Source organism: Eleutherodactylus coqui, chromosome 4 (genome assembly GCF_035609145.1).
Source record: "Eleutherodactylus coqui strain aEleCoq1 chromosome 4, aEleCoq1.hap1, whole genome shotgun sequence".
NCBI classification, from domain to species: Eukaryota; Metazoa; Chordata; class Amphibia; order Anura; family Eleutherodactylidae; genus Eleutherodactylus; species Eleutherodactylus coqui.
In genome coordinates, this window is record NC_089840.1 from 109,477,789 (window position 1) to 109,504,859 (window position 27,071).

Sequence of the window (27,071 nt, forward strand, 5' to 3'; positions counted from 1 at the left end):
AGGAGTCTACCCAGATGGTGAGCGGCGATGCTGCAATCATTAGCGTCACCATTCCTCTGCTATGCCTCTTGAGAAGTTCCCTGCAAAGCATAAAGGCAGACGCTTTGCGCTCGGAAACAGAGGCGGGGGAAGACAGTATGTCGCTGGATAGTCAGAGCACCCTCCTGTCTATATCTCAGCGCGTTGAGGAGGAGGAGCATGAGGAGGATGAGGAGGAGGGGGAAGAGACAGCTTGGCCCACTGCTGAGGGTACCCATGCTGCTTGCCTGTCATCCTTTCAGCGTGTATGGCCTGAGGAGGAGGAGGAGGAGGAGGATCCTGAAAGTGATCTTCCTAGTGAGGACAGCCATGTGTTGCGTACAGGTACCCTGGCACACATGGCTGACTTCATGTTAGGATGCCTTTCTCGTGACCCTCGCGTTACACGCATTCTGGCCACTACGGATTACTGGGTGTACACACTGCTCGACCCACGGTATAAGGAGAACCTTTCCACTCTCATACCCGAAGAGGAAAGGGGTTCGAGAGGGTTGCTATACCACAGGACCCTGGCGGACAAACTGATGGTAAAATTCCCATCCGAAGGCGCAGTTCCGAGGGCCAGGTAGCAGGGGAGGCGCGGAGACCAGGCAGCATGTAAAGCACAGGCAGGGGAACACTCTCTAAGGCCTTTGACAGCTTTCTGGCTCCCCAGCAAGACTGTGTCACCTCTCCCCAGTCAAGGCTGAGTCGGCGGGAGCACTGTAAAAGGATGGTGAGGGAGTACGTAGCCGATCGCACGACCGTCCTCCGTGACGCCTCTGCCCCCTACAACTACTGGGTGTCGAAGCTGTACACGTGGCCTGAACTTGCGCTGTATGCCCTGGAGGTGCTTGCTTGTCCTGCGGCTAGCGTCTTGTCAGAGAGAGTGTTTAGTGCGGCTGGGGGAATCATCACAGATAAGCGTACCCGCCTGTCAACCGACAGTGCCTACGGGCTTACACTCATCAAGATGAACAAAGCCTGGATTTCCCCAGACTTCTCTTCTCCACCTGCGGACAGCAGCGATGCCTAAGCAATACGTAGGCTGCACCTGCGGATGGAAGCATTGTTCTCTATCACCATCAAAAACGTGGACCTTTTAGCTTCATCAATCTGTGTATTATATTCATCCTCCTCCTCCTGCTCCTCCTCCTGAAACCTGACGTAATCACGCCGAACGGGCAATTTTTCTTAGGCCCACAAAGCTCAGTCATATAATTTTTGTAAACAATTTTTATACGTTTCAATGCTCATTAAAGCGTTGAAACTTGCACCTGAACCAATTTTTATTTTAACTGGGCTGCCTCCAGGCCTAGTTACAAATTAAGCCACATTAACCAAAGCGATTAATGGGTTTCACCTGCCCTCTTGGTTGGGCATGGGCAATTTTTCTGATGTACATTAGTACTTTTGGTACACCAATTTTTTGGGGCTCTCGCCTACAGTGTAATCCAATTAATTTTTTGCTCACCTGCATTAAAGCTGACGTTACATCAGCTGTGCTGGGCACTGCAATGGGATATATTTATGTACCGTTGGTGGGTTCCAGGGAGCCACCCATGCTGTCGGTCCACACGGAGTTGTAACTGCATGTGTCCACTTCTAAAGATCCCCAGTCTGACTGGGGCATGCAGTGTGGGCCGAAGCCCACCTGCATTAAACATGACATTACCTCAGCTGTGATGGGCAATGCAATGGGATATATTTATGTACCGCCGGTGGGTTCCAGGGAGCCACCCATGCTGTCGGTCCACACGGAGTTGTAACTGCATGCGTCCAATTCTAAAGAACCCCAGTCTGACTGGGGCATGCAGTGTGGGCCGAAGCCCACCTGCATTAAACATGACATTACCCCAGCTGTGATGGGCAATGCAATGGGATATATTTATGTACCGCCGGTGGGTTCCAGGGAGCCACCCATGCTGTCGGTCCACACGGAGTTGTAACTGCATGTGTCCACTTCTAAAGAACCCCAGTCTGACTGGGGCATGCAGTGCGGGCCGAAGCCCACCTGCATTAAACATGACATTACCTCAGCTGTGATGGGCAATGCAATGGGATATATTTATGTACCGCCGGTGGCTTCCTGGCACCCACCCATGCTGTCAGTCCACAGGGACTTCACAATAGGGAGTTGTACCTGCCTGTGTCTATGAATTAAAAACCCCGGTTAGGTTGGGGCATGCAGTGTGGGCCAAAGCCCACCTGCATTTAACATGACATAACCTCAGCTGTGATGGGCACTGCAATGGGATACATTTATGTACAGCTGGTGGGTTCCAGGGAGCCACCCATGCTGTGGGTGCACACGGAATTCCCATTGCGGAGTTGTACCTGCCTGTGACTATTTATAAAAAACCGTGGTCTGACTGGGGCATGCAGACACCTTGACAGAATGAATAGTGTGTGGCACATAGGTTCCCCATTGCTATGCCCACGTGTGCAGCTCCAGATGGAGGTGGCACAGGATTGGATTTCTCATCGCTTCTGTACAGCGTTGTGGGCTATCGCCCCGCCCCTTTTAAAGAGGGTCGCTGCCTAGCCGTGCCAACCCTCTGCATTGTGTGCCGGCGGTTCCTCCTCAAGGCAGACACACTTATAAATAGACATGAGGGTGGTGTGGCGGACACTTTGGTGTGGGCTGTGGACACTGGGTCGTGCGGGGGGGGGGGGGGGGTTGGGCAGCATGTAACCCAGGAGAAGTGGCAGCGAAGTGTCATGCAGGCAGTGATTGTGCTTTGTTGGAGGTAGTGGGGTGCTTAGCTAAGGTATGCCTTGCTAATGAGGGTTTTTCAGAAGTAAAAATTGTTGGGAGAGGGGGGGGGCACTCTTGCCGCTATTGTGGCGTAATAGTGGGACCTGGGAACTTGAGATGCAGCCCAACATGTAGCCCCTCGCCTGCCCTATCCGTTGCTGTGTCGTTCCCATCACTTTCTTGGATTGCCCAGATTTTCACAAATGGAAACCTTAGCGAGCATCGGCGATATACAAAAATGCTCGGGTCGCCCATTGACTTCAATGGGGTTCGTTACTCGAAACGAACCCTCGAGCATCGCGTAAATTTCGTCCCGAGTAACGAGCACCCGAGCATTTTGGTGCTCGCTCATCTCTACTCTGAATGCAAATTTACTTACACCTGATTAAATAATTATTGCCTCTATAAAACTTTATGCTCTGAATAAAGAGGACAAACTGGTTATTTTTTTTCTCACTTTCAAAATTATCTTGAATAATTAATAGTAATTATTAATTACTATAGTAATAATTAATTAGTAATATGAATGCAAGTTAAGAAGGGGATTGCAATGTTTTGAGAACATTCGTAACATTTCCGTATGTCTTGGGGTTGCAATAGCTAATTTATAATGTAAACTGTACATACTGATATATCATGCTGTACCTACACAGTTGTGTTATCATTCCGTTTCTTATTAGATCTATATATAAATTCCTATTTATTTGAACAGCGCAGGAAAGCGGTTTGCAGAGTTTCTTATGAATTTGGTTGTTACTGCAGAGCCACAGCAGGTCTCTACACTGTGGGTCCTCTGGTGCGTAAAGATCTGTGGTGGAACTGCAAGGATGTTCTCATTTGAGAATGGCGCACAGGTAAGTGGTTGCTATATGCAAACTTTTTAACTAAAGCTAAAAAATAGCCAATAAACTTTATTGAATATTCACAGGTTACAATTTATAATGTGTCAGTATATCTCACTGTAAGTATGAATTTCTTCAGTTGGGACAGATACGCCAAGTAGAGATGTGATTTCTGCCAATTAATTTTTAAGACTGTAAAGCTAAATATGGTATAATTGCGCAGAAGAGAGTTATGTGCAGCAGAGCTTCATCAGCAAAATACTATTTTGTGAATTTTTTCTTCGCTCTCATCACAGGATCCAATCTCACCTTGAAAACTATATATATGATACCCACACTATGTGTGTGAGCCACAAAGCACTTTACTTCAGCAGCCCTTAAGCATGTGTTTAGTTTGCCACATTTCTTTTGTATCTTGTGATGGACTTTGAATTTACTGTAAGAAACTGAGATAACCTATCTAGATACCAACCCTCTTTTAACGTTGTGAATACCTTACAATCGGTTTCCTCTATCATAAAGGCCCATTTAGACTGGACGAATGTCGGGCAAACATGCCCGACATTCGTCCCCGCACATACTCGCTCCTGTGCTGTGAGCCAGCGATACTAGATCCCATGCAGTAGCACTGGAGCGAGTATATATGGGGACGAGTGTCCCTGCGCGAGGAGAGTCAAGATTTACAATTAAAGATACACAAGTTTTCTGGCTCAAATTGTATCAAAAACAGTCTTGCATATTTGCTACAACATTAATGATGCGTTTTAAACACATTTTTGTAGTGTCCAAAAAGGAGTGTGGCTTCACTGGAAGGGAGCATAGCTTCATGAGAAAGGGAGAATAGCTTAAATGTGCCATCTTAAAGGGGTTGTCCCGCGCCGAAACGGGTTTTTTTTTTTTTCAACCCCCCCCCCGTTCGGCGCGAGACAACCCCGATGCAGGGAGGTAAAGAAAGCTCACCGGAGCGCTTACCTGAATCCCCGCGCTCCGGTGACTTCTCTACTCACCGCTGAAGATGGCCTCTTCCTCCGTGGACCGCAGCTCTTCTGTGCGGTCCACTGCCGATTCCAGCCTCCTGATTGGCTGGAATCGGCACGTGACGGGGCGGAGCTACACGGAGCTACACGGAGCCCCATAGAAGACTGCAGAAGACCCGGACTGCGCAAGCGCGGCTAATTTGGCCATCGGAGGGCGAAAATTAGTCGGCACCATGGAGACGAGGACGCCAGCAACGGAACAGGTAAGTATAAAACTTTTTATAACTTCTGCATGGCTCATAATTAATGCACAATGTACATTACAAAGTGCATTATTATGGCCATGCAGAAGTGTATAGACCCACTTGCTGCCTCGGGACAACCCCTTTAAGTCAAAAAATGCACCAACATTTCAGCTCAAAAACTGGCATTAGCTAAGCCAACTAATAGGTGATATAAGGTAAGACAAATATGTCTAAAGATGCACCAGATTTAGGGTGACTACCCACTACAGTTCTTTTTCACTGCATTCGCAGCATTTCTTTTCTCCAGGGGTCTATGGGACTTGTTAATGTTAAAATCGCATCGTGCAAAATTACAATTTTGCCGGGATGCGTTATTAACATTAGAAAGATCCATAGACACCTAGAAAAAAAAAACACAGCAAATTCGCAAACGCTAGTGGGTAGTCACCCTTATCATCCAGCATGAGCCACTGTGACAAATCTGGTACATTTTAAGTCTGTCTAGTTTACGTTTTCCCTGTCCCAAGTGTTAGGCAGGTTTAGTAAATCTGCCACAAAGTCTCCAGGCATTGCTATGATAGAGATTGGAAGCTCAAATATTTTATTGGAGATGGTTTTATTTGCTGGATTACACAATAATGCTTCAAGGTTTTATTTGGCTCCGGTGGAGTGCTAGACTTTACTTATAATCTATTATTGAGGCCTTGTTTAATGTCAATATATTGGAAACGGGTCAATTTGGGAAGTATGTCTTTGAAATAGTAGTAAAATTGCTGGATTTGTCTAATGCTAAGTCATTGAGCTAGATCACTGAAACCCCAGATTTCGGCAGCATGATCTTTTGGAACAATGAGCTGTGACAGGTTGAATTAGACATTTTCTATCTAAAATTAGTTATATTTATACTACTGTGTTTCCCCAAAAATAAGACAGTGTCTTATATTAATTTTTGTTCAAAAAGGTTTAACTTTTTAACATGTATAGCTGCCTGGACATTATTTAAATTGACTTTTTAAATTAACTGTTAGCAGGGCTTAATTTTAGAGTAGGGGTTATATTTCAAGCATCCTCAAAAAGCCTGAAAAATCATTTTGCATCCTCAAAAATTCTGGAAAATCCTGCTATGCCCTATTTTCAGGGTATGTCTTATTTTCAGGGAAACAGGGTATTATTTTTCTTTCAATTTAGACATTCTTCTAGCATTAGACATATGTAGACTAATATTTAATCTTGTAGATTGGTATATGGGGTGGTTCAATTATACTTGCATTGACAGGTATTGCAAAAATGCTAATATAACTCATAGAGAACTTCTTTAAAGTGTGCGTCTAACCTAAAAAGTTTCCATTGCTCCAAAATCATCGTGCAGTAATTGTGTTCAGCATTTTACCTCTAAGCCTTTCAAAGTTTCTTCATTCAAAACTAGTAATTTTATGTCTAACTTGATCTCTCATGAGGCTATGGTTTTAATTCCCGTGCCGCTGTGTGATTACCATTGTCATACCCCTTCTGCCAACTATTAGGTGCAGCAAAATATGTACAGAGAGGGACAAGCACTCTGAACGTAGTATACGGCAGTCATAAAAAAATGCAGGTGAAATAAATACTGTAATGACTAAGGCCCCCTGTCCACGGACGTGTATTTGCCAACGGTAAACCGTCGGCAAATCACGCCTGCCGACGCTTTCCATAGCATTGCTATGGAAAGCGCTGACCCCTGTCCACGAGTGGAGAATCATTGCGATTCTCTGCTCGCGGCAGGCAATTCGTAGCATGCTGCAAATTGCCCTGGTTCTTCGCGGCTAGCCTATCTATTAGCTCCTGCTCTCGGGCAGTGGCTCCCATGGCAAGGAGATCTGCCTCGGGACTTCGCAACGCCCGTGGACAGGGGGCCTAAGAGTGCTTTTACACACAGAGATGATTGCTCAACATTCGTCAGAAACTGACAGTTTTGAGCAATCATTTAGCATAGGTACTAATGGGCTAAACCAGCCCTTTAGTACTTCATTGCATGTATTTAGAGAACAGCGGGTGGTCTGTTCTCTAAATTCATAGCTATTGTTCTCCGGCGGAACAGCGGCTGTTAACAGCTGCTAAAGAATGTTATCATCTGTTATCAGCACTGCCCGCGGAGAACACAGCCTGTGGTCCTTCTTATCTTATTGTACTGAGCCATGAGGATTTCATGCGGACTTGAAGTTAGTGATGGCCAAAAAGTGCACCGTAAGTGCACGATGGGCGAAAATTTACACACAACAGTTATCGCTCAAAAGATGGATTTTGAGCAATCATCGTTGTGTGTAAAAGGCACTTTACTTTTAGCTATTGAATATGTGCTTTGGGTCTTGTTTGGCAAAAACAAAGAGGCATAAACAAAGCCAGTCAAAAAAGCTGCAGATTTAGATAAAAAAAAACTGAATGCATAAGTTTAATGAATGAAATGTGAAAAAATAGTAAAGTAATCTTTATTCACAGGATCAATCCCTCTGCTGAAACTCTGGTCCTCCCCATTGTGCTTTGCTTTCATGGCTGGTGTGATGACAAGCTACTAATGTAATTGCTGTAGCCAATTAATGGCACCAATTGTCTTATGTCACATACTACTAAGGCCACTGATGGACTCTGGGGGTCATGTGGGTATATAGTTACATTACCTCTGTGGCATTGTAGCAAAGCACAGTGAAGAGGACAGGATCAAACTGGTGAGTGAGACCACTGTCACACGGAACTATTTTGGTCAATGTTTTGCTTCAGTATTTGTAAGCCGAATCTAGGAATGGAAAACTACAGAGAAAAACTGTAATGGTAAGATTTGCTTGTCTTCTAGTTTTTGAGCCCACTTCTGTTTTTGGCTTACAGTTACTGAAGCAAAATACTGAGCAAAATATTGCTGTATGAAAGTAGCCTAAAATGTATTTTATTATTATTTTTTTTAATTACCATCATTTAACTTATTTTGTAATATCTCAGACAACTCCTTTAAAGCTAGACACAAGAGGTAAGGTAAAAAGTAAAGTCCTCTTGGTGCAAGCACCGAGTCATGACTGACTCCTAGGGTGACGTCACATCATGCCGTTTTCTTGGCAGACTGTTTTTGTGGGGTGGTTTGCCATTGCCTTCCCCAGTCATCTTTTACCTCTAGCAAGCTGGGTACTCATTTTACTGACCTCAGAAGGATGGAACGCTGAATCAACTTTGAGCCAGCTACCTGAACAAGACACATCCATTAATTTGTTCATGTTATAGAATGCATCCATATGTAACATATATTGGCAACTTTCAAACATTTCAAGTTATCTCTGCTTAGATATCCTTTAAGTTGGATAGATAAGACAAGTAATTTGAGAGATTCATTGCAGCATGTATGAAGTGGCCAAATTAATTATCTAGTCATACAAAGACAAGAGCAATACCTTTGCTGCACAGCTTTGAAGCAATTGGTCCTAAAAGATTGCAAACGCTAATATAGCAGCAGCAACCCTCAAATTAAAAATGTTAAAATTTGGCACCAAAGTTTATTATAATGCAAATTTTTTAAGCTATACAAGCAATGACCACTTAATTGACAAATAGATTTAATAAGATTCTTAAGAAAAAATCCATGAGCAAGTCTGTTTTTTCATCAGACAATAACTGAGATCGATGGTGGTCACAGCCAAGTGCGAGTGAGCTGTTCTGTTAAGGACCTGCACCATTAACTATATGTCACAAAGTTAACAGGTGCTTATCAGAACGTGACATTAAATATGTTTTGTAATAGGGTTAACATTGATTTTTTTCCAGATGTATCAAGCAATATTGCAATAAAGTTTTATGTGCAAATGTGGCTGTATCTTTAACTGACATCCAAGACCTGCTTTACTACTTACCTTTGTACAGAAATCAATACATTTTTATATGCCAATAAAACTTGATAAAATGTCCTTTTCTAATATGTTTCAGATCACAACTGCAGCTTATGGCTGTTTTGTAATAAACACAATCAAAATTGTCCTTCAATAGACCTTTTTTGTAGCGATACCAAAATGACAAGAATTTCTAAAATTATGTTATCCTTAAGTCTTGAAAAAGTAGATATATAGATGGATCATCAATCCATATTAAAGACAAAATAGCTCATTCATGCCACAGTGTTGCATGTCTTTCTCCGATGTAAATTCCTGGATGACTGCCGGCTGAGATGTAGAAGCGAAATATCAAAGGAAAACCTTTCAGGACTCGGAGCAAAAATCCAAGAGTCTTTATTGCAGCAGAATAAAATATCCAAATCAGCAAGCAGATCATAGTTCACACGCAACCCCCAACGCATTTCAGACTCACTAGTTTTTATTCATGGATGTTTTATTCTGCTATAACAAAGATTTTTGGATTTTTGCTGCATGACCTGGAACTGTTGTGCTTTAATATTATACATTATTAATTGATGAACTGATAAACATTGACCTATTATGGTCTGTAATATGGCACCTATAGAATTTCTTGGGGACATACTATTCCATCATGTGCCTTTGATTTTACTTAGAAGGAGACAGAGTTATTTTTCTCAAAAAACTCTATGAGAGCCTACAAGGCAAAAATCATAGTATGGTTTATCACTTGCCATATTACATAGGGATTCTCACCTAGAAGTACTGCTTTTAGGGCAAAATACAGTATATCATGAGGACATGATAAATGTCACACAGATTAGCTATGGTTCTGTAATATGACCCATATGGACTCTATACAGTTCCTCCATACATGCCACATAGCATGGGGTAAAAAAAATCCATTGTTGATTGTAATGTTCATCCTTTAAAACTGATGCTTCACGGGTTGGTTGTACTAAATGTTAATGTTTAAAAAGTACAAAAATAGTTTTCCAATATGTATATATATATATATATAAATCTATATAAATTAGTAACTAGAATGTAGTGTACTTTTTAAAAATCTCTTTTGTGTTATAAAGTACAATTCACTTGCATTTATTGTATTCTTGGTTAGATTTCTGCAGCAGATCAGCAATTTATCCTCCATAATATGAAAACAGGTTTATTATATGGTATTCTTTACTGTTTTCACTCTCTGGGTCAATGAGCCAGTCCTCTTGTCTTCAAATAATAAAAAAGATTATTGATTACAAATGAGAAAAATATGGTTCAAATGCTTGCCTTTGCTTTTAGGAGAGAAAGTTTGTAGGAGGAGCTGGGCAAATAAGTGAAAAGATAATGGAGCGTCTTCAGGATCGAGTGAAGTTAGAGAGACCAGTAATCAGGCTTGATCAGTCGGGTGAAATTGTCATTGTAGAGACATTAAATCATGAAGTCTATCAGGTAAATACAGTAAATTATTCTAAAGTATAGCTTCACTTTTAAGCATGATTTATTCTACATAAAAGAAAAAAATGTCATACAATGGTGAATGTAATGTTATATTTTATTGTAAGGTTGAATTGTGTGATTTTAAAAAGTTTGAAACATAGAGAAATGTATTCTTTTAGCATGTTAAATCCATAGAAGCATATGAGAATTTTACTATAAGAAAGTTCTATCTGTCATGAAAGCTTTGGCAGAAAAACATTTTAATATTCTCAATAAGTTAATAAAGGGGATCATCATCTGTTGGTCAGTGAAGAGTGCTAACAAACAGCATTTCTCACTTCTAAAGCCCACCATGACACCTTATTACTTAGAACAACCCATTCACTTTAAACAAGCTCTGTGAGATGTTTAATTTCTCCTGTTGTGATGGTGCTTCATGAAAATCGAACAATTATGGCCAAGCTTTCCCATAGATTACAGCTGAATGATGGGCCATTCAATGTGGAGAAAGGTCCAGATTACCGTACCTCCCATTAGGATGCATGCACATACCAGACAGAAACCTCAATGCCATAAGAAAAAGAGGAAGTCCAGGGTCCAAGTATTGAAAATGTTTAAAAGCTTTAACTGAAAATTTCCATAAAATCTACAAAGACCAAGAAAAGTCTCTTATGTATTTCAGGTCTGTTAAACACTAGGGATGAGCGAGTATACTCGCTAAAGCACTACTCGCTCGAGTAATGTGCCTTAGCCGAGTATCTCCCTGCTCGTCCCTGAAGATTCGGGAGCCGCTGCAGCTGACAGGTGAGTCGCGGCGGGGAGCAGGGGAGAGCGGGCGGGAGAGAGGGAGAGAGAGATCTCCCCTCCGTTCCTCCCGGCTCTCCCCCGCAGCTCCCTGCCCCGCGCCTGCCCCCGAATCTTCAGGGACGAGCAGGGAGATACTCGGCTAAAGCACATTACTCGAGCAAGTAGTGCTTTAGCGAGTATACTCGCTCATCCCTATTAAACACCCTTCCTCAAAGCATAGTTATGAGGAAGAGGCAATTCTTGGTCTTTGTGGATTTTCTGGAAGTTTTCCAATAAAGCCTCAGCATTTTTCCTACTTGGACACTAGACTTCCTCTTTTCCTTATAGCAGAGGGACATTCTGTGATTCAGATATCATAAAGCATACAGAAGGTTTTTTTAAAATGAATTATTGAGAAAGGGAGAATAATGTTCTGTAAGACGCCTCGATACAGTATCACATGGAGTACTTACTTTTTGACTCTGTACTTAGGAATAGCCTTTTGTTCAACCCCCTAAAACTTGAGGCTTTAGAGGGTTGAGTAAATCTTAATGTTTCACCTGTATTCTTCTGATACTTTCACAAAGCAACAACAGAAAATTATAGTTTCCTGCAGCTGTGCGTGGTATAGGACTTTCCATTTTAGAAAGTTCTGCCAACTTTTTTTTTACAGAAAGTGTTTGCATTTGTTGACCAGTTTTTGTCACCAAGAAAAAAATACACAAACATAAAAAGTTGTTTTTTTTTCAGAGTAAATTTGTCATCAGTGCCATACCGCCAGTACTGACCACAAAGATTCACTTTAATCCAGAGTTGCCATCACTTAGAAACCAGCTAATACATCGTCTTCCAATGGGATCTGTGATCAAGTGCATGGTGTATTATAAGGAAGCCTTTTGGAGGAAAATGGGTAAGCTGTTCCTCAAAATGGAATATTTGTTTTATATTTCCTTTATAGATTTAACATATGAATCAAGGTTGGACACAGTTTGTGATCATTCTCATTAGTACTTATCCCCTTAACACTTAACTATCCCAGCAGCTCATTTAACATATCAGTAAGAGAGCATATCCATTTTACAAGGATTCCTAACGTTTGTGCGCCTGTTCAGATGGCCCAAGCCTGGCAATGCCATTGGGCAAGGGAAGACAGTTTAGCTCTGCTAAACTGTTCTCCCTTTTCCCTTCCCCTCACCGTCTCTCTTCAAGGGGAGGAGACAGGATGGGGTGAGAGCTAGTGTTCTAAGCTCCTGCCCTCTCTCTGCCCCTTGTCACCGCCAGCAATGGGAGGGGGCAGGATGGAGGTGGAGCTTAGCTCTGCCCTGTCCCGCCACCTTCCATTGCAGACAGCTGGCAAGTGGCAGAGAGGATCTGGGAAGTGGGTGGGAGTTTAGCAGTCATGCTGCTAAACTCCCTTCCACCTCCCTTCTCCGGCAGCTGTCATAGACTCCCATAGCAGTCTATGCAGCCACCTCCGGCGTAAAAGGGTCCTGCTGAAATGCACTATCTTGGCCGGCCATGCGCTTTTACAATGAAGAAATACGCCCATGTGCACTAATGCATTGCAAACCAATGCATCAGAGGGGCAACGTATATCGGCCGGGCATAAAATCCGGCCGATATACGCTCGTGTGAATCCAGCCTTACGTTTATTTCTGTTATATTTGGAGTATAGAATAATGTAGATGATTACAGTACTATTCTCTTCAAATCTAATGGAAATTAATGGAACCCTTATAATACGGACATCTAAGTGGTGCCTGTTCCAAAAATGTGAGTGATTGCGTTGTTTCCATTCGGGGGCTCCATCACAGTGCTGTTTTTAGCAGCTATGCTGGAATCCCAGAGCATAGTTAAAAAAAAGTTGCTGTGGGAGCACTCTCTAAAGTGAAAACAAAATTCTATTCAAACCATGTATCAAATTGACCAAGAATTTAGATCTTATCTAGTTCATATACATTTTATGCAAAGTTATTACCTACTATTTTAAACTATTTTGCACTATTTCCAACACAATATTTTTTCTTCTTTGTGTCTCCTCGCATTACTACTTTTCTATACTATTGCAGGAGGGATACTCAGTCATGTTACATGAGCTCCTTTGTTTTCTTCGTGGCCTGATTTCTTACTGGAACTTACCTTTTACTGGAACTGATTTTGTCTGATTTTCATTTTTTCCAAAGCTGAAGGCACACATTTTAGGCTTACGCCTCCAGTCTGATGAAAAGATTAAAAAAAATGTCTTTAATGTTTTTACTAGCATAGTTTGATTCCTTTTCCTCTAAGGCCTTATTCACACAACCGTACACATGCAGCTTTTTAGCCGCGTCAAAAAATCACGCCCATCTGAAGTTTTGGATTCCAATGCATTCATTCAGATGAACAATTTTGGCCACGTACAAAAATTGAGACCAGAAAAAAATAGCACACTGGCGACCGTTTTCGGTTGCCGATTTTATACGCTACATCAAAAGATATGTCTTTCCCTATCTTTTACCGAAATACGCTGGAAGCTCCCATAGACTTCAGTGGAAGCTGAAAAAAAGGGAGGAGGAGGTAGTTTAGCTGCGTCCAACGTTGGGAAAAAAGACAACTGCCACTATTTAAGCATTAGTAGTCATTCCGAGGATTTCTGCCGATCAAGGGATTTCCATGCTGTGGCATATTTTTTTGCCATCACGCAGTAGCTGCCTGTGGGAATGGCCGAGAATACGTTAATTAAGATCTGACTTGATCGCGACTATTCTTCATATATGTGATTTTCTGTCACATTTGGGCGAATGTAAAAATGCATACGGCTATGTGAAAGAGGCCTTAAAATGAAAAACTCCTCAGGAAAGCCATTTATCTTGAATAATAAACGAGATATGTAATTATCAGTTCAGTATGACTTAAGCATAAAGAACATGGAACATGGAACTCATTTTCCCTACTAGTTTGTTTATGGCACTACTTATTTTTTTCCATGTTAGGGTGGCTTTCCACTCGTGTATGCGCAATTGTGCACGCTTCAGCGCAACGTATTTGTGCTATGATACAGGTAGATTTGCGTGTTTCACTATACGCTTTGTGCATGCAGAGCAGGTTCTTTTTTGTGCACAGGACACCACCATACCCTAATTCAAAAGGCTATTTAGCCTAATGAGTTCTTGATGTGTTCTTTTTTATTCACAGAATTGCGTAGTGTATTGTGTATGAAAAAAGGAAATGAGAATGAGCCCATTGAAATCAATGGGTTCATTCTCTGCAGATTGTGTGCGCAAATTTTGCAGGTGCAAATACACGCACAAATATGTCCATGTGAAGTTGCTCTTAAGTTGTATTGTATTGTATGTCAGATAGGTATATTGAAATGTTTACCTTAAAAGAAACTTGTAGTAACATAGTATGTAAAGCCAAACACAGACATATGTCCATCCAGTTCAGCCTACTACCATCCAATGCTAATCCAGAGGAAGGCAAAAGACAGACAAACAGTGATGTAGAAGCCTATTTTTAACATTTAAGGGAAAAAATTCCTTCCTGACTCCAATCTGGCAATCGGAATAATCCGTGGATCACCGAACCTTCTGAAGTTATTAATGATTATAACATATAATATAATGCTCAAGGAAGGTATCCCTTTTGAACTTTTATTAAATTCACCATCACCACATCCTAAGGGGCGCCTACCCACTTGCGTTGCCGATTTTCGCGCGTGAAAAACGCGGCGTTTTCGTGCGTTTTTTTGCGCGTTTTCCGTGGCGTTTTTTGCGCGTTTTTTGCACGTTTTTTGCAGCCCTCCATTGACAATCATGGGTGCATTAAGAGAAAAATAAGGAGACATATGCAACTGACAGTTCCTATGTGAAAAAACCCCACGAAACGGAAAAAAAAACCCAGATGGACAAGAACACATTCTATACTAATTGCTCTTGAGAAAAAACGCAAAACATCACAGGAAAAAAAATCGCAAGTGGGTAGGCACCCTTAGGGCGCCTACCCACTGGCGTTGCTGATTTTCATGCGTGAAAAACGCAGCGTTTTCCGTGCGTTTTTCGCGGCTTTTTCGTTAATTTTCATTGACAATCATGGGTGCATTAAGAGAAAAATAAGGAGACATATGCAACTGACAGTTCCTATGTTAAAAATTGCAATGGACCGGAAAAAACACCCCCAGTGGACAAGAACACATTCTATACTAATTGCTCTTCAGAAAAAACGCAAAACGCAATTTAGCATCGCAGGAAAAAAAACGCCAGTGGGTAGGCGCCCTTAGGCAGAGAGTTCCATAGTCTCACTGCTCTTACAGTAAAGAACCACCTTCTATGTCAGTGTAGAAACCTTTTTTCTTCTAGATGTAGAGGATGTGCCCTTATTGCAGTTATAATGTCAGAGGCTTTAATTGATGAGGCGTCATATTCCGTTTGACTTTTAGCTCAAACATTGTTGTCAGAAGTCTATTAAAAGAGGTATACATTATGAAAAGTTGAACATAATAAATAGAGATGAGCGAATATACTCTTTTCGAGTAATTACTCGATCGAGCACCGCGGTTTTCGAGTACTTCCGTACTCGGGTGAAAAGATTCAGGGGGTGCCGGGAGGCGGGGGGAGGTGTGGCGGAGCGGGGGGTAGCAGCGGGGAACAGGGGGGAGCCCTCTCTCTCTCCCTCTCCCCCCCAACTCCCCGCTGCAACCCCCCCACTCACCCACGGCGCCCCCCGAATCTTTTCGCCCGAGTATGGAAGTACTCGAAAATCGCGGCGCTCTGGCGAAAAAGGGGCATGGCCGAGTAGGTTCGCTCATCTCTAATAATAAACATATAGCATACACATCACAAATTTAGATATTCATTAATTATATTTTAATAGTACAATAAACACATCTATTTCTCTACATTTGCCAAGGATGCTGTGGATGTATGATGATTGAAGATGAAAATACACCAATCGGATTCACACTGGATGACACTAAACCTGATGGTTCTGTACCTGCTATTGTAGGGTATGCATTACTTAGCAGTGGGATAATTGTGATATCTTTTTGAAGTACAGGTTGAAATGACATAATGCGCACAATAAAAGTATAATATTAGTATAACATACACGTTTGCATGTAATATACCATATCATTATAAAGAGTGAGTACATTTTTCAATACATTTTCATATTTTGCATTGACCTTGAATTACACTCTGCATTAAAGTCCAGAGCTGCATTTACAATTTTACGGCTTGAGAGATGAAATCTCCAAGCTAGTTCAATACCTACAGAGAACTTGCTCTGATGATTTGCATTCTTGAAAGTTTAATCATTAAACTAACAATAAGCAAAAATGCACATATATCTGGTGCTAGAAAAACAAAATGTTCTACTGCATTAAGATGCACCTACTGACACAGTTGTTGACTTTTTTAAATTTGTCTTGCAGCAAAAATCTGGAAAAAAAAATAGAAATACCTACTTACAAAATATTTTTTTTTATTTGAATTGCTTTTTCTTATAGATTCATTTTGGCAAGAAAAGCATCCTCTTTTGCAAATCTGAGCAAGGAAGAAAGGTATTGTGGTTTAAGTGTATTTTGTATATAGTTTTTTTAGCCGTAAAGTTGTTTTACTATATGTTTTAATATTCTTATATTATACAATGTTCCAAAAAAACTATGGGGACACTTACATCACTCATCAGATCTCAATAGATGAAAGATTCAAGTTAAAAATCCTTACTGATATAAATTATGCAATTCGTTGACAACAAAATGATGTGTCAATGGAAACCAAATCATCAACCAATTAAGGGCTGGATTACAAATTACCCATGCATCATATTGAACAATAATGTCATCATGGTTATGCATAATGTAATGTGTGTATGGCCCCGTGTGCCTCAATGCACTCCCAACAACATCTGGGCATGCTTCTGATAAAAAAACAGTGGATGGATTGGTGTCCTCAGACCTTACCTCCCAGACCTGTTAAAAACAGTTGAATCTCAATGCTCCTTTTGGTTTCGGCCCCGTTGTGCATACGGACATAAGATTAGGTCCACAATGGGTATGTTTCTGAACACAGGACAAACAGGGATATCCATTTTGAGGTGAAGGTCTTCATTCATATGTGTGCTGTACAAAAAAAAAAGAATTGTTTTTAAAATGACAAAAAATGAAAATCGTTATTTTTTTTTCCCTTCTGCTTTGCTTAGATTCAATCAAAACCTGTGAAGTCAAAATACGCATTAAACTCCTAGATAAATTCAATAAGTGGTCCAGTTTCGTCTAAATGGTTCTTCATCGTTTTGGCCGCTCAAGGGCTCTGCTTAGTGTGCTATGGGGCCTAAAACACCTTTAAGCCACAGACTACTCCTTTTGGTTTGGGCCCCGTTGTGCATACAAACATAATAATAGGGCCACAATGGGTATGTTTCTGAACATAGGACAAACGGGTATCCATTTTGGGGTGTAAATCATAATTTTCATGTACACTATAGAAATAAAATATGTCTTTAAAATGACATATTTGCAAAAATATGAAATTTTATTTTTTCTCCTCTAAATTGCATTAACCCCTAAAAAAAAAAAACCTTTGAGGTAAAAATACTAATGACACCCCTCAGTGAATACATTAAGTGGTGTAGTTTTTAAAAAGGGGTCATTTTGTGGGGTATGTATTTGCAATCTTGGCTTGGTGTAGAAAAACAAAGTGTTTCTCAAAATGGTTTTAAGTAATGTTAAATTTGTACGTCTCCTAAATTGTTAAAAAAAACAGTTTTTCAAATGTGCATCCAGAATATAGTAAACAGATGGAAACATATCATAGCAAATATTGTACAGTAAGTTTACATATATTTGAGATATTACAATTGAAAATGTAAAAAAAAAAAATTTACAAAATTTTACCAATTTTGGCACTTTTAACCCCTTAATGACATGGCCTATTTTGAGCTTAAGGACCAAGCCTTATTTTTCAAATCTGACATCTGTCACTTTCTGTGCTAATAACTTTTGAATGCTTTTACTTATCAAGGTGATTCTGAGATTGTTTTTCGTGACATATTGTACTTTATGTTAGTTTAAAAATTTCATCAATAAATTTTGTCCTTATTAGGAAAAAAAATCCAAATTTACTGAAAATTTGGAAAAATTCACAATTTTCAAACTTTGAATTGTTTTCTTTGTAAGATAGAAAGTCAAACACCACAACATAGTTATTAATTAACATTTCCCATAGGCCTACTTTACACAGCAATCATTTTTTAAGTGTTACTTTACTTTTTGCAGACTCCACAAAGTATATAAATTTAGCAGTAATTTTTCACATTTACTAGCAAATTTCAAAATCTAAATTTTTTAAGGACCAATGCAGTTCAGACATAGTTTTGCCGAGCCTGTATATCAGAATCCCCCATGAATTGCCCCATTTTAAAATCAGCACCCTTCAAAGTATTCAAAATGGCATTTAGAAAGTTTATTAACCCTTTAGATGTTTTACAGGAATTAAAGGAAAGTGCATCAAAAATTAGAACAGTTCCTTTTTTCTACTGATTTTCAATAAAAAAACTTTTTTTTATATATAAAACAGTAGGAGTTAGCAAAGAAACAAAACTTGGAATGTATTACCCAGATTCCACAGTTTTTAGAAATGCCCCATATGTGGACGTAGCCTGTTGTATGGGCACATGGCAGGTCTCAGAATGAAAGGAGCGCATCTTGTCTTTTTGAATGCAGATTTGGCAGGAATAATTTTCAGACCCCATGTAGTGTTTGCAGTGCCCCTGAGGTAGCAGTACATTTGAAACCCCCAATGACTGACCCCATTTTGGAAGCTACACCCCTCAGGGAATTTATTAAGGGGTGTAGTGAGCGGTTTGAACCCACAGATGTTTGAGGATTTTTTTTTAACAGTTTGAGTTCAATACGAAAAAATCCAATTTTTCACATAATGTTTAGCTTTAGGCCCAGATTTTCATTTTTCACCAGTGGCAGAAGGAAAAACGTACCCCATGATGCGTTACCCAGTTGCTCTCGAACACGGAAATGCCCCATATGTGGACGTAGCCTGTTGTATGGGCACATGGCAGGGCTCAGAAGGATAGGAGCGCTTCTTGGCTTTTTGAATGCAGATTTTGCTGGAATAATTTTCAGACCCCATGTAGTGTTTGCAGTGCCCCTGAGGTAACAGTGCATTTGAAAGGTATTTGAGGAATTTTTTTAACAGTTTGAGTTCAATACAAAAAAAATCACATTTTTCACATAATGTTCAGCTTTAGGCCCAGATTTATATTTTTTACCAGTAACATACATAGTAACATAGTAACATAGTATGTAAGGCCGAATGAAGACATTGTCCATCTAGTCCAGCCTGTCTAGTGGCAGAAGGAAAAAACGTACCCCATGATGCGTTACCCAGTTGCTCTCGAACACGGAAATGCCCCATATGTGGACGTAGCCTGTTGTATGGGCACATGGCAGGACTCAGAAGGATAGGAGCGCTTCTTGGCTTTTTGAATGCAGATTTTGCTGGAATAATTTTCAGACCCCATGTAGTGTTTGCAGTGCCCCTGAGGTACCAGTGCATTTGAGACCCCCAACAACTGACCCCATTTTGGAAACTACACCCCTCAGGGAATTTTTTAAGGGGTGTAGTGAGCGGTTTGAACCCACAGGTGTTTGAGGAATTTTTTTTAACAATTTGAGTTGAGAACGAAAAATTCACATTTTTCCAATAATGCTCAGCTTTAGGCCCAGATTTTCATTTTTCACCAGGGGCAGAAGGAGAAAACATAGTCCATAATGCGTTACCCAATTACTCTCGAGCACGGAAATGCCCCATATGTGGATGTAAACTGTTGTTTGGGCACATGGCAGGGCTCAGAAAGAAAGGAGCGCTTTTTTTGAATGCAGATTTTGCTGGAATAATTTTCAGACACCGTGTAGTGTTTGCAGTGCCCCTGAGGTACCAGTGCATTTGAGACCCCCAACAACTGACCCCATTTTGGAAACTACACCCCTCAGGGAATTTTTTAAGGGGTGTAGTGAGCGGTTTGAACCCACAGGTGTTTGAGGAATTTTTTTTAACAATTTGAGTTGAGAACGAAAAATTCACATTTTTCCAATAATGCTCAGCTTTAGGCCCAGATTTTCATTTTTCACCAGGGGCAGAAGGAGAAAACATAGTCCATAATGCATTACCCAATTACTCTCGAGCACGGAAATGCCCCATATGTGGATGTAAACTGTTGTTTGGGCACATGGCAGGGCTCAGAAAGAAAGGAGCGCTTTTTTTGAATGCAGATTTTGCTGGAATAATTTTCAGACACCGTGTAGTATTTGCAGTGCCCCTGAGGTACCAGTGCATTTGAGACCCCCAACAACTGACCCCATTTTGGAAACTACACCCCTCAGGGAATTTTTTAAGGGGTGTAGTGAGCGGTTTGAACCCACAGGTATTTGAGGAATTTTTTTTAACAATTTGAGTTGAGAACGAAAAATTCACATTTTTCCAATAATGCTCAGTTTAGGCCCAGATTTTTATTTTTTACCAGGGGCAGAAGGAGAAAACGTAACCCATGATGTTACCCAACAGGGAAATGCCCCATATGTGAATCTAAACTGTTTTTAGGGCGCAGGGCTCAGAAGGGAAGGACTTAGCATGTGGCTTTATGTACAAGCTGTGCGAAGTACATCAGGGTAAAACGTCAGGGCAATAAAAAAATTAAAATTTCAGGGACGTGTGGTAGATCTTAAAACACTCATTTATACAGAGGCCGGGTTGTGTGGGGCACGTTTCACACTGGTATCTGGTGTCTTTTCTTATCCCCTGTTTGTAGCACACTCTGCACCTCTTTTGGGTCCTTCCCTTCGTCGCAGTGGAGGGAATTTCACTGAGAAAATGCTGCCCTGGTACAATTCTTGTGGCCTCGCTTCCAGAAGTACTGGGCCTCTCCCCCACCTCCTGGTCCCCAAATATTAGGTCCTTGATAACTTCCTCTTGAAATTCAAGGAATGTCCCCCTGTGGCCTGCACCTCGGAACAGCACGTAGGCATTATACAGTGCCATCTGTACGAGGTGCACGGCCAGTTTTTTGTACCACACCCGTGTTTTCCGCATGGCTCTATAGGGCTCCAGTACCTGGTCTGATAGATCGACCCCTCCCATGTACTTATTATAGTCGAGGACGCAGTCTGGTTTGGGGGTCTCTGCACTGGTACCTCGTACTGGGCAGGAGGTACTGCTGTGGCCGTGTATTGTCGTCAACATAAGGACATCCCTCTTGTCCTTATATTTAACGCACAATACATTGTCGCTGCATTGGGCCCGGCTCTCACCCCTTCTGAGCAGTTGCCCAAGCAGCGTCTTAGGGAGGCTTTTTTGATTTTTCCGAACAGTGCCACATGCCACTGTTCCTCTGGAAGCGAGGCACTGAAACAGGGGGACACTGGTATAAAAGTTATCCAGGTACAGATGGTAACCCTGGTCTAATAGTGGGTGCACCAGTTCCCACACTATTTTCCCTGTTACTCCCAGCACGGGGGGGCATTCTGGGGGCTCAATTTTAGTGTCCTTCCCCTCGTAAATACGGAACTTGTGGGTGTACCCTGATGTACTTTCGCACAGCTTGTACAACTTCACACCATACCGTGCCCGCTTACTGGGCAGGTACTGGCGGAATTTTAGCCTCCCCTTGAAGTGTACCAGGGACTCGTCTACTGCAATGTTTATCTGTGGGGCATACGCCTGGGCAAACTTGGCGTTAAAATGGTCTATTACGGGCCTGATCTTATACAACCGATTGTAATTGGGGTGATCGCTGGGGGGGCACAGCTGGTTGTCATTGTAGTGCAGAAATTTTAAAATACACTCAAAGCGCGTCCTCGACATCGCCATGCGGAACATTGGGGTGTGGTACAAAATATCGGTAGACCAGTACGCCCTGATTGTTGGCTTCTTTATTAGCCCCATGGTTAGTATAAGCCCCCCCAATTTTTGTATCTCTGGTGCATCCACTGGGGTCCACTTATCGGGTCTGGCATAGCTGGAGGTAGGATTTTGTTGAATAAAATTCTGGGCGTACAAATTAGTCTGGGTAACAATGTGGGCAATGAACTCTTCTGAAAAAAAAAACTTGAAGAAGTCCTTCCCTCTGAGCCCTTCTGGATCAAATTGAATCCCTGGGTTCCCAATAAAATCAGGGATCTGGGGTCTGTAATCTTCCGGGGTACTCCAGTGAGCATCTGATGCATTGGGGTCAGTGGCGGTCCTTGGACGCCTTCTCGGGGGTGCAGGGAGCTCAGACTCGCTGGATGAGGATGAGGATGAGGAGTCGGAGAATGCCAAAAAAGTGGGGTCGTCATCACCACTACCTGAGTCCGAGTCTGATGCAATGATTGCATACAGTTCCTCTGAAGTGTACCTCCTGCGGGCCATATTTATATAAAATGGGGCACACGGGGAAAAAGTTTTATTAGATGGGACACTGCGGGATGGGGTGACCACGGGACGGGGGTCGGAAACAACGCGGAAACTTATGTGGTGTATTCACGTAAGTGTTTTTTTTTTTTTTTTTTTTACACAGACGAATACACTGACACAACACGGACTAACGACACACTACACACTAGACGGACTAATGACACGCTACACTAACTAATGACGGGTGACGGGACAGGTAACGAAATGGGAACAACAGGAACTTTTTTTTTTTTTTTGGTTTTTTTTTTACACAGACGAATACACTGACACAACACGGACTAACGACACGCTACACACTAGACGGACTAACTAAACGCTACACTAACTAATAATGGGTGACGGGACAGGTAACAAAATGGGAACAACAGGAACTTTTTTTTTTTTTTTTTTACACCAAGGGATACACTGACTACACGCTGCGCTACACTACACTGCTGATCGCACGCTACAGCTCACTCACTACACTTCTGATCACACACTACAGATCCCTCACTCACTACACTACACTGCACTTCTGATCACTCACTCCACTCTGCTACACTACACTGCCTGATCAATCACTCACTACACTCACTACACTACACTGCCTGATCAATCACTCACTACACTCACTACACTACACCACACTGATCACTAACACTCACTCCACTACACCACACTGATGACTAACTCCTCTTCACTACACTGATCACTAACTCCACTCTGCTACACTACACTCCACTACACTCCACTCCACTCCACTACACTACACTACACTACACTCACTCCCTGCCTAATCTACACTCTAATCGCACTTTATATTCACAAAAAACACAGTAGGTGCTCTCTGTACAAGCACCGGAAACACACTGCGGTGCTTGCACATGGAGCCCCTACTGTAAACAGCGCGAAGTCCGCTGCTGCGCTGTGATTGGTCAGGGAGTTTTTCCCTGACCAATCACAGCGATCGTGGGGGAGGGACTGCTCTGATTGGTCCCCAGCCCGGACGCAGCACTTGTCTGCTGACTATGTCAGCAGACATCACTGCTGTGTCGCCGCGATTGTCACCGCGGCGACACTTTAATGACATGACGTACCAGGTACGTCCAGGAGCGGGAAGGGGTTAAAATATATACACAACTTTTATTGGTCTATTTTTACCACCTAAATGAAGTATAACATGTGGCAAAAAAACAATGTCAGAATCACTGGGATATGCAAAACTTTTACAGAGTTATTCCATGTTAGGCCTCGGTCACACGGGCAATTTTTCGCACGATTTGCGCATGCGCATGCGATCTGCGATTTTATAGAACCATTGCAATGGTATCGGACATATGGGCGCTTTTTATGCGCTTGTCCAATAAATTATAGGACACAAGAAATCGCAGATCGCACCTATCTGCGATTCCTTGTGTTCTCTATATGCGCTCAATGGGGCCGGCGGCAGCAGCGCCGACCCCATTGAGAACATATACTACACAAATCATGATGTTTGCCCATTGAATTCAATGGAGCAAGCAATACCGGCTCCATTGAAAGCAATGGGCTGCCGGCGAGCGCAGGATGAATTTTCGGGAAGGGCTTAAAAATGGTCACAGCCCTCACCAATCAGAGGCAGCTCTCATTCACCCATTCATGAATTCATGAATGGGTGAGTGCTGCCTCTGATTGGCTCAGCGCAGGGACCAATCAGGGGCAGCTCTCAGCTGTCATTCAATAGCTGAGAGCTGCCCCTGATTGGTCCCTGCACTGAGCCAATCAGAGACAGCACTCACTCACCCATTCATGAATTCATGAATGGGTGTGAGGGAGAGCTGCCTCTGATTGGTGAGGCTGTGACCAATCAGAGGCAGCTCATTCAGCAGGCGTGGATTTTAAAGCCCCGGTTGCTAAATACTACTCAGAGCAGTTCAGGAGAACTGCCGGCGGCCGCGGCTGAACTCCGTCTGCTGGGACCAGGTGAGTATATATATTTTTTTATTTTTACACATTTCTGGATGAATTTCAGGGAAGGACTTATATTTTTAAGCCCTTCCCGAAAATTCATCCTGCGCTCGCCGGCAGCCCATTGCTTTCAATGGAGCCGGCTGTATTGCCGGCTCCATTGAATTCAATGGGCTGGACAGCGCTCCTGTGATCGGGCCCGTTTCAAAGGAAACGCGGCTAGGAGCAGATTTTTCCGGCGATTTTTCGGCCCCGGTCACGCGATTTGCGGATGCGCATCCGTCATGCGATCTGCAAATCGCGGCAAAAAACGCCCGTCTGACCGAGGCCTTAAAGTGGCACATGTCAGATTTCCAAAATTTGGCTTGGTCACTAAGGCACAAACAGGCTTCGTCACTAACATAATTTCTTCTACTACATTTAGCCCCTCTTTTAATAGTTAATCAATTAAGTTTATAATTTTAGGCGTTGTCTGTGAATAGGGGTTAGTGTGGCTTCACACGAGTGTGTTTTTGTGCATACATACACTACCGTTCAAAAGTTTGGGGTCACCCAAACAATTTTGTGTTTTCCATGAAAAGTCACACTTATTCACCACCATGCGTTGTGAAATGAATAGAAAATAGAGTCAAGACATTGACAAGGTTAGAAATAATGATTTGTATTTGAAATAACATTGTTTTTACATCAAACTTTGCTTTCGTCAAAGAATCCTCCTTTTGCACACCTGTGACATTCTAGCTGTTAATTTGTTGAGGTAAGCTTGAGAAATTGCACCCCACTCTTCTAGAAGCATCTCCCACAAGTTGGATTGGTTGGATGGGCATTTCTGGCGTACCATACAGTCAAGCTGCTCCCACAACAGCTCAATGGGGTTCAGATCTGGTGACTGCGCTGGCCACTCCATTACCGATAGAATACCAGCTGCCTGCTTCTGCTGTAAATAGTTCTTGCACAATTTGGAGGTGTGTTTAGGGTCATTGTCCTGTTGTAGGATGAAATTGGTTCCAATCAAGCGCTGTCCACTGGGTATGGCATGGCGTTGCAAAATGGAGTGATAGCCTTCCTTATTCAGAATCCCTTTTACCCTGTACAAATCTCCCACCTTACCAGCACCAAAGCAACCCCAGACCATCACATTACCTCCACCATGCTTAACAGATGGCGTCAGGCATTCTTCCAGCATCTTTTCATTTGTTCTGCGTCTCACAAACGTTCTTCTTTGTGATCCAAACACCTCAAACTTGGATTCATCCGTCCACAACACTTTTTTCCAGTCTTCCTCTGTCCAATGTCTGTGTTCTTTTGCCCATCTTAATCTTTTTCTTTTATTGGCCAGTCTCAGATATGGCTTTTTCTTTGCCACTCTGCCCTGAAGCCCAAAATCCCGCAGCCGCCTCTTCACTGTAGATGTTGACACTGGTGTTTTGCGGGTACTATTTAATGAAGATGCCAGTTGGGTACCTGTGAGGCGTCTGTTTCTCAAACTAGAGACTCTAATGTGCTTATCTTCTTGCTTAGTTGTGCAACGCGGCCTCCCACTTCTTTTTCTACTCTGGTTAGAGCCTGTTTTTGCTGTCCTCTGAAGGGAGTAGTACACACCGTTGTAGGAAATCTTCAATTTCTTAGCAATTTCTCGCATGGAATAGCCTTCATTTCTAAGAACAAGAATAGACTGTCGAGTTTCAGATGAAAGTTCTCTTTTTCTGGCCATTTTGAGCGTTTAATTGACCCCACAAATGTGATGCTCCAGAAACTCAATCTGCTCACAGGAAGGTCAGTTTTGTAGCTTCTGTAATGAGCTAGACTGTTTTCAGATGTGTGAACATGATTGCACAAGGGTTTTCTAATCATCAATTAGCCTTCTGAGCCAATGAGCAAACACATTGTACCATTAGAACACTGGAGTGATAGTTGCTGGAAATGGGCCTCTATACACCTTTGTAGATATTGCACAAAAAACCAGACATTTGCAGCTAGAATAGTCATTTACCACATTAGCAATGTATAGAGTGCATTTGCTTAAAGTTAGGACTAGTTTAAAGTTATCTTCATTGAAAAGTACAGTGCTTTTCCTTCAAAAATAAGGACATTTCAATGTGACCCCAAACTTTTGAACGGTAGTGTAGGTGCGTACATAAGTGCGCACCCATGTACCTGCAAAAACACGCGTAAATGCAGGTCAGTGCTAGTAAAAAGAATTCCCTGCTGCTACATCTGCCTGTCATTCATTCGGCGAGAGCTGCCTGTGATTGGCTGAGCACCTCAGCCAATCACAATCACCTCTTTCAGCAGGTAGGGGGTTTTAAATCTCTGCCTGCTGATAGATCAGCACCACAAAGCAGGAGACAGCAGGAGAAAACGCAGCTGAGCTTCGGCAGCCGAAGCAAGGTGAGTATCTATTTTTTTTTGTTTTTTACAGCACTTTTACAGGATTTTCAGGAAAGGGCTTATATTTAAAGCCCTTCCCAGAAACCAATTGGCGGGGTACCAGCAGCAGAATCCTCTACCGCAGCTGTCACACAATTGAAGAATTCCTCTGCTGCATCTGTCACAGATGTGGCAGATGAAGCAGCAGGGAATTCTTTTTACTAGCGGTGATGAAGGAAACATCCGCCGCATGCAGCAGATGTGTTCCTTATCCCCGCGGGGTATACAGCAGCAGTGGAGGGTAAGTTTATTTTTTATTTTTTTTTACACTTAAATTTCTGTTTTTTAGGGAAGGGCTTATATGTAAAGCCCTTCCCTGAAAAACAATGCAGGGGTGCC

General features: G+C 42.2%; 1 protein-coding gene across 1 annotated transcript in view; it reads left to right on the forward strand.

Moving 5' to 3' along the window:
* Nucleotides 1–27,071, forward strand: part of LOC136625621 (amine oxidase [flavin-containing] B-like) — a 106,878-nt gene that overhangs the window by 43,932 nt on the left and 35,875 nt on the right. The window contains exons 6-10 of the mRNA XM_066599975.1: nucleotides 3,489–3,630; nucleotides 10,006–10,155; nucleotides 11,680–11,839; nucleotides 15,817–15,913; nucleotides 16,415–16,468. Coding sequence (XP_066456072.1) covers nucleotides 3,489–3,630; nucleotides 10,006–10,155; nucleotides 11,680–11,839; nucleotides 15,817–15,913; nucleotides 16,415–16,468 — 603 coding nt within the window. The remainder of the gene's footprint in view (nucleotides 1–3,488; nucleotides 3,631–10,005; nucleotides 10,156–11,679; nucleotides 11,840–15,816; nucleotides 15,914–16,414; nucleotides 16,469–27,071) is intronic.